General features: G+C 42.2%; 1 protein-coding gene across 1 annotated transcript; it reads right to left on the bottom strand.

Moving 5' to 3' along the window:
• Nucleotides 1-4,909: 4,909 nt before the first annotated feature.
• Nucleotides 4,910-5,863, bottom strand: LOC138875418 (uncharacterized). The gene has a single exon (XM_070154245.1). The coding sequence runs from the start codon at nucleotides 5,861-5,863 to the stop codon at nucleotides 4,910-4,912; it is 954 nt and encodes a 317-aa protein (XP_070010346.1).
• Between the last annotated feature and the right edge of the window lie 2,899 nt (nucleotides 5,864-8,762).

Genomic DNA, 8,762 nt, shown 5'->3' with positions numbered 1-8,762 from the left:
TTCCAAGATTCCATACAATTACACTTTAGAGAAGCATGAGTTAGAATTACAACATAGTTTGCAGACCCATCCAACAACCGTACATCACCCACACATATGTCTACGGAGCCTCTAAAGATGTAAAAGACAAGTATGACAATGCGGGCAACAAGGCCCCGACTATACATCAAAAGTGGAAGTCCACAACCAAAGATGTGCAATATAACCCCTTGAAGGAGAAAGGGGCTCACCAAGACTTTGAGAAGAAGGTACTCCGCTATGCGCGATCGACACTATCCGCAATGGAGCCACCTACATTCATTTAAAAATGTAGCGCCCCTGGCAAAATGGACATTAGTACCATGGAATAGTACTAGTATGTATAACTAAACACCATCTAGTTAGAAAGAACTTTCATACCAAACATAAGGAAAGCACAAGTATAACTCAAAAGCTTTAAATGATCACAACGTTATCAATGTAGAAAAATCATAAAATTTTCACATTATGTTTCCATAGCCTTTAGTTTGGGGAATTTCATATTGTTCATCATTGTTCGCTATACCACCGCTAGCTTGAGCGGAGTCCGATCTCGACTCAATCGACTAGGATGCCTCATTTGAGACATACACTTCAATCACAATCTCATTTTCCCCTTTTTATCTAGGGTTCAATAGCAACACAATACCACCATGTGTGTGGCATGGCGTCCGATCTCGGCCCGATCGGCTAGGCTGCCTTACCAAGGTGTTTCCCTTTTCCATTAATCATCTCAATTCAATCTTTGTATCACATATATCATTTTATTGGCACTTGGGGCCACAACTATCACGTCATATATTTGGCACTAGGCCACATTTCACATCATTCCCATTTTCAATGTTAGATTTATAATTTAGGATAATATGTGCACACAAGAGCAAATAAAGTTGTAAGTGTAGATGAGACTTCACATAGAGGACACAACATATATAACTTCAATCTCAATTTAAGGTCTAAGCATTTCAGTACATGATTCATATTCCTGACACCCTTTCAAGTTATTAAGAATAGCACATTTATCATATTGAGACACATCTTCCACGCATATAAAGTCGCAACCCCAAATTCATGTGAAACAACAATCCATACAACAATTCAACTCTAATCTTACCATAATTACGCAAACACCGGCGGAGCTCGATTTCTAAAAGGCGGAGTTTTAGCCATACATACCTCAACTAACTTTCCTTAATCCTATAATACTCTAGAATGTTCGCACTTCAATCTATTTAAGCAATATAGCACAATTGAACCCATAATCAGGAAAAGATCATAGTCTAAGCTCACTTGAGCATTTTATCAAGCATTCAGTGTTCATTAAGGCCTTATGGTCCTTTTATGCAAGATCACACTTAGCCCATTCACCATGCGTCTCTATTTATAATTTCCCCATATCATCTAAGAACACATGCATGCAATGCAATCACCCTTATCCCTATGAATTTCCTTACTAATGATCCCTTATAGCTATGTATAAAATTAAGAGCTGAGGTGATTAAGTCTTACCTCCTGGGATGAAGGTTTTGGGGCTCCACTTGATTATCTTCAATGTTTTTAACCTCTCTTAGACCCTCCCTCTCACTCTAAAAGCACCAGGAAATAGGCTCAAAATGAGCTATTTCACAGAATATAACGACAGGGGGTCGGGTTTAAAATTTAGAAATCTGGAGCCCCGACTCAGATCTGCTATCGCAAAATTGATATGTGGCCCACAGAATGGACCACAAAAATGCTCTATAAACCTGAACAATCTGCCTGGGTATGCGACCAGAATGCGATTCGCATACCCACTCTGCGGTCGCAAAATGCACTGCAGAACTGCTCCTTGCAGAAGTTCCAGGGGGTTTATGCGACGACTATACGGCCCACATATCGATCATGGGGCCTTACATCCTCCCCCACTTAAGATCATTCATCCTCGACTGAAGATCAAGGTCCATTTATTAGCAATCTTTATGCAACTTCAGCTTTTCACAACATGAAACTTATCCACAACCCAAAATTTGGCTAACTCCCTAATTTCCAAATATTTTGCCAGAGTTTCCTTTGTAACTAGGCCTATCCACCTGTCAGAGAGGCCTAGAAACATATCCTAACAGTAGGTACACCTTCCATAGACATAACATAACTCGTACAATACTAACCATGGCCGCATAAGCAATATATAACCAAAATAGGACAGTCTTACATAGATCAAATTAAAAGATAATAGTTCATAGGGGCTAAATGCATAAAAGCTATTACATGAATATTCAAACAATTATGGGTACTTCTTTTTAATTTCATCCTTGGCTTCCTAAGTGGCTTCCTCAACTTGCTGGTTCCGCCATAACACTTTCACGGAGGCAATTTCCTTATTTCTTAATTTCCGCCCTTGCCTATCAAGAATGGCAACTGGAACTTCTTCATATGATAGTTCTTCATTAACCTCAATAGTTTCAACTGGAACAATAGTGGACGGATCTCCTACTACCTTCTTCAACATAGCTACATGGAAGACCGGATGCACCAAATCGCATACCTCGGACTTAATTTCCCTTTCTTTAAAAATCGCATGATACCCTTCATTGGGGAAACCTTCAGAAATACCCAATCATCTTCTTTGAAATCCAAATCTCTGCGATGAACGCCCGAGTAAGACTTTTGACGACTTTGAGCAATTTCAACCTCTCTTTAATAATCTTGTCTTTCTCTATAGCCTGGTGCACGAGGTCCGACCCTATCAATTCAGCTTCTTCAACATCGAACATCTCCTAACATACAATGCCTCGAATGGTGCCATCTGGATACTAGCATGAAAGCTGTTATTTTAGGAAAATTCTATGAGCGGCAAATGGTCAACCCAGCTACATTGAAATCAAAAGTACAAGCACGCAACATATCCTCAAGTGTTTGAATCGTCAGCTCTGCTTGCCCGATAGTTTTAGGGTGAAAAGCTATGCTAAGATTTATCTACGTGCCCAAACCTTGCTAAAATTTCTTCCAAAAGTTGGTTGTGAACTGAGCCACTCGATCTGAGATGATTGAGATTGGAGTGCCATGTAACCTGACTATTTCTTTGATATACAACTGTGCATATTGTTCCGATGTGTCAGTAGATTTAACTGGCAAGAAGTACGCTGATTTTGTGAGTCGATCCACGATCACCCAAATTGAGTCGAACTTGCGCGGAGTGCGTGGTAACCCTACCACAAAATCCATGTTAATCATCTCCCATTTCCACATTGGAATTTTTATGTTGTGAGCCAATCCCCCGGGTTGTTGATGTTCAGCCTTCACCTGTTGACAGTTCGGACATCTAGCCACAAAGTCCGCCACATCCCTTTTCATGTTATTCTACCAGTAAACCTCCTTGAGATCACAATATATTTTTGTAGAACCTGGGTGCACGGAATACCTGGAAGTGTGAGCTTCTGCCATGATACTTTCCCGAATACCGTCAATACTAGGAACACATAGGAGGTCTTGGTACCATAGGGTACCATCATTCATGCCAAAGGAAAAAGTTGTGGTCTTCTGTTTATGAATCCCCTCCTTCAGTTGTGCTAACAACGGATCGTTGAATTGCTTCTCTTTCACCTCCTCCACAAGCGATGATTCAGCCCTATTCTGTACAGTTACCCCTTCTTCATCAGAGTCCGCAAGGCAAACTCCCAAACTAGCCAACTAGTGAACCTCCCTGACCAACAGCCTTTGATATGCCTCCAAATGAGCCAAACTTACCTTATATTTTCGACTAAGAGCATCTGCCACAACATTAGGCTTTCCCGGGTGATAGAGAATATCAAAGTCATAGTCCTTGAGTAACTCTAGCCATCTTCTTTGCCTCAGATTCAACTCCTTCTGCTTGAAAATATATGGAAGGATCTTATGATCCGTAAATACATCCACATGGATCCCATACAAATAATATCGTCAAATATTTAGTGCAAACACCACTGTTGCCAGCTCTAAGTCATGGGTTGGATAGTTCTTTTCATGATTCTTGAGTTGTCTAGAAGCATAGGCTATAACCTTGCCGTGTTGCATTAACACACACCCAAGCCCGATCCTCGAAGCATTGCAATACACCACAAATCCCTCCGTACCCTTTGGTAGGGCTAATACCGGTGTTGTTGTCAACCTTGATTTCAATTCTTGGAAACTCCTTTCACAAGCATGGGACAATTTCAATTTAACTACTTTCTACGTCAATTTAGTCAATAGAGAGGCAAGAGTAGAAAAACCCTCCACAAATCTCCTGTAGTACCCAGCCAAACCTAAGAAACTACGAATCTCTGTTTGAGTGGTAGGCCTAGGCCAATTCTTCACTGCTGCAATCTTTTGAGGATCAACCTTAACTCCCTCCCTAGAAACGACATGGCCCAAGAATGTGATGGATTCAAGCCAAAATTCACATTTTGAAAATTTTGCATACAATTGATGTTGTTAAAGGGTCTGCAGAACTGCCCTGAGATGGTCAGCATGGTCCTCCCAACTTCTGGAATACACAAGAATATTGTCAATGAACACTATCACAAAGGAGTTTAGAAAAGTCTTGAAGACTCGATTCATAAGATCCATGAAGGCAGCCGGGGCATTTGTTAGCCCAAAAGACATCACCATAAATTCAAGGTGCCCATACCGAGTTCTGAAATCTATTTTTGGAATATCCTGCTCTCTTATATTCAATTGATGGTACCCAGACCACAAGTCAATCTTTGAGAAACACGTAGCACCTTGCAATTGATCAAAGAAGTCATCTATTCTTGGTAGAGGGGTATTTGTTTTTGATTGTGACTTTGTTGAGTTTCCGATAGTCAATACACATCTGCAGAGACCCATCTTTCTTTCTTACAAACAAGACCAGTGTGCCCCACGATGACACACTCGGCCGGATGAAACCCTTTTATAGAAAATACTTCAATTGCTCCTTTAGCTCTTTCAGTTCAGCCGGTGCCATTCTGTATGGTAGAATTGATATAGGCTGCGTGCCTAACATCACATCGATCCCAAAATCAATCTCCCTATCTGGTGGAATCCTAGGGAGCTCATTTGGAAAGACATCCGGAAATTCATTCACAATTGGTACAGATTCAAGGCAAGGCGCCTCGGCATTGGTGTTCGTTACCTGAACTAAATGATAGATACACCCCTTCTTGATCATCTTCGCAGCCTTAAGGTAGGAAATAAACCGACCCTTAGGCACTATATTATCTCCCTTCCATTCAACAACGGGCTGATTAGGAAATTCAAGCCTCATAGTTCTAGTCCGACAACCAAGCTTGGCAAAGCATGAATAAAGCCAATCCATTCCAATTATTACATCAAAGTCGACCATCACTAACTCAATAAGGTTGGTCGTGGTATCCCTACCCCGTACCATAACAACACAACATCTATAAACTCGAGCAGCCATAATAGACTCACCAACCGGAGTAGACACTGAAAATGGCTCATGAAGTTGATTTGGTTCTATCCCGAATTCCATTGCAACAAAAGTGGTAACATAGGACAAGGTGGAACCGTGGTCAATAAGTGCATACACATCATGAGATTGGACAATCAGAATACCTATTACAACATCTGGAGAAGCCTCTGCAGTCTGGCAACCACTCATAACATAGAACCGACTGGGTCCTCCTAAACTCTGCGCACCACATCTAGCTGCACCATGCCCTGCGGGTGCTGGGGTACCTCGAGCTGGAGAGGGGGATGAAGATGTAGCAGCTGCTGGACTGGATGACTGAGTTGTGCCCTTACCCGCTCCCCAGTGGGATACGCGACAATGTCTCTGAATATGACCCCTCATCCCACATCCGTAACATATAGGTAACTCCAAATAACAAGCCCCTAAGTGCATCTTCCCGCACCTGGGCACGGGGACCTCTACTGCTGGGACCTCTCTCCTGACCGACCCCGTTGATAGGATCCCCTATTTCCCTGACCAGGCCTAAAATGACTCCACTGTTGCGGCTGGGCCCTGATGGCGGTGCACTAGCTAAATACTGTGCAACAGACTGGGACGGCCCTGATGATCCTCCCCTAAAAGCTGATCTTCCCCACCTAGTGACTCGCCAATATTGCCCGTAGACCGGGGCGTTACTGTTACCCTCTCTCTCCATCTTGTTCTTCATTTTACGGTTCTATGTGGCTTGAGCGAATGTTACCATCTTCCCATAATTCATATCAGAATTCAGTGCAGCCATAGAAGCCTCATTAATAGTCAAAGAATTAAGGCCCTAAACAAACCGCCGCACCCTGGCCTCCATTGTGGGCAACATATGAATTGCATACTTGGACAGGTGAGTAAACTCCATGTGGTACTCCCACACACTTCTGTTACATTGCTTCAGATTTTCAAACTCAGCGGCACGGGTTGCCCTTGTCTCATCAGGCAGGAAATGATCTATAAAGGCATCAGTAAACTCGCTCCACCTTGCCGGAGGGCGCCCCTCCTCACGGGAATCTTCCCATAACTCATTCAGATGGTAGGCAGCCAACTCTACTCCCTCTGTCTCAGTTGCACGAATAACTCTGATGGTATTGTGCATCTTATTAATAAAATCCTGAGATTCTTCTTCTAGATTGGCACCTGTAAACACTGGAGGGTCTAACTGGAGAAATATGTTCACCATGAAACTAGTAGAATCCCATTGCTGGCTGGATGAACTAGGCGCAACATTTGACCTCTGGGCCGGAGAGGCCACTAGCTGGGTCAATATCTGAATAGCTCCCCAAATATTCCCATCAGAAATACCAGAACTAGAAGTTGGGGCTGGAGGCGGAACAGAAGTATCAATGGGAGGGATAGTGGTACCCTCCGCAGGTGTAGGAAGTGGGGTAGTCTGTTGTAGAATAGTAGAATCAGGCAGGGTGATAGCAGGGAAGCTACCCTCACCCGCAGTATCAAGTAGTGAATCATCAGCCACTCCTGAGGTGGCATTGGGTTCTTGGCCAATTCTCGATTTCTTCTTAGGTGCTATTTACTAAAAGATAGAACAATGCACTAATTGGAGAGGGAACAGTTTCACCGCACGATACAGAATATCAAAGAAGGGTGTTATTCCTCCAGCTTATAGATGTGGTTGACTACTCACAGATAAGAAGAACTCTACCAGATACGGCTCCGAGACATCCTAGGACACTTCAAAACCTTTGGCTCTGATACCAAGTTTGTCACGCCCCAACCTTGGGAGGCGCGACCGGCGCTCAATCGAGTGAACCCAACTGAGAAAGCCTTATCAAACACTTCCTACCCAACTCAATATGAATAAGGAAACCATGCTTTCATTTATTTAGACGAGGAAAGATAGCACATTCATCGAGTTTAGTTCATTTTATGTCACAACGTTAAGCCGTAGTAAAGTTCCAAGATTCCATACAATTACACTTTAGAGAAGCAAGAGTTAGAATTACAACATAGTTCACAGACCCATCCAACACTCACACATCACCCACACATATGTCTACGGAGCCTCTAAAGATTTAAAAGACAAGTATGGCAATGCCGGCAACAAGGCCCCGGCTATACCTCAAAAGTGGAAGTCCACAACCAAAGATGTGCAATATAACCCCTTGAAGGAGAAAGGGGCGCACCAAGACTTTGAGAAGAAGGTACTCCACTATGCGCGATCGACACTATCCGCAATGGAGCCGCCTACATTCATTAAATGTAGCGCCCCCAGCAAAAGGGACATTAGTACCATGGAATAGTACTAGTATGTATAACTAAACACTATCTAGTTAGAAAGAACTTTCATACCAAACATAAGGAAAGCACAAGTATAACTCAAAAGCTTTAAATGATCACAACGTTATCAATGTAGAAAAATCATACAATTTTCGCATTATGTTTCCATAGCCTTTAGTTTGGGGCATTTCATACTATTCATCATTGTTCGCTATACCACCGCTAACTTGAGCGGAGTCCGATCTCGACCCGATCGGCTAGGTTGCCTCATTTGAGACATACACTTCAATCACAATCTCATTTTTCCCTTTTTATCTAGGGTTCAATATCAACACAATACCACCATGTGTGCGGCATGGAGTCCGATCTTGACCCAATCGGCTAGGCCGCCTTACCAAGGTGTTTCCCTTTTCCATCAATCATCTCAATTCAATATTTGTATCAAATATATCATTTCATAGTCACTTGGGGCCACAGCTATCACGTCATATATTTGGCACTAGGCCACATTTCACATCATTCCCAATTTCAATGTTAGATTGGTAATTTAGGATAATATGTGCACACTAGAGCAAATAAAGTTGTAAGTGTAGATGAGACTTCACATAGAGGACACAACATATACAGCTTCAATCTCAATTTAAGGTCTAAGCATTTCAGTACATGATTCATATTCCTGGCACCCTTTCAAGTTAACAAGAATAGCACATTTATCATATTGAGACACATCTTCCACGCATATAAAGTCACAACCCCAAATTCATGTGAAACAACAATCCATACAACAATTCTACTCTAATCTTACCATAATTACGCAAACACCAACGAAGCTCGATTTCTAAAAAATGGGGTTTTAGCCATACATACCTCTACTAAGCTTTCCTTAATCCTATAACATTCCGGAATGTCCGCACTTCAATCTATTTAAGCAATTTAGCACAATTGAACCCATAATCAGGAAAAGATCATAATCTAAGCTCACTTGAGCATTTTATCAAGCATTGAGTGCTCATTAAGGCCTTATGGTCCTTTTATGCAAGATTATACTTAGCCCATTCCCCATGCTTCT

Source organism: Nicotiana sylvestris, chromosome 8 (genome assembly GCF_000393655.2).
Source record: "Nicotiana sylvestris chromosome 8, ASM39365v2, whole genome shotgun sequence".
NCBI lineage: Eukaryota > Viridiplantae > Streptophyta > Magnoliopsida > Solanales > Solanaceae > Nicotiana > Nicotiana sylvestris.
Note: the sequence above shows the minus strand (reverse complement) of the source record. Positions and strands in the feature narration are given on the sequence as shown.

Bases quoted from the DNA above. Each gene is read 5' to 3' on its own strand.
- LOC138875418 (XM_070154245.1), bottom strand. From the start codon at position 5,863: ATGCACTTAGGGGCTTGTTATTTGGAGTTACCTATATGTTACGGATGT.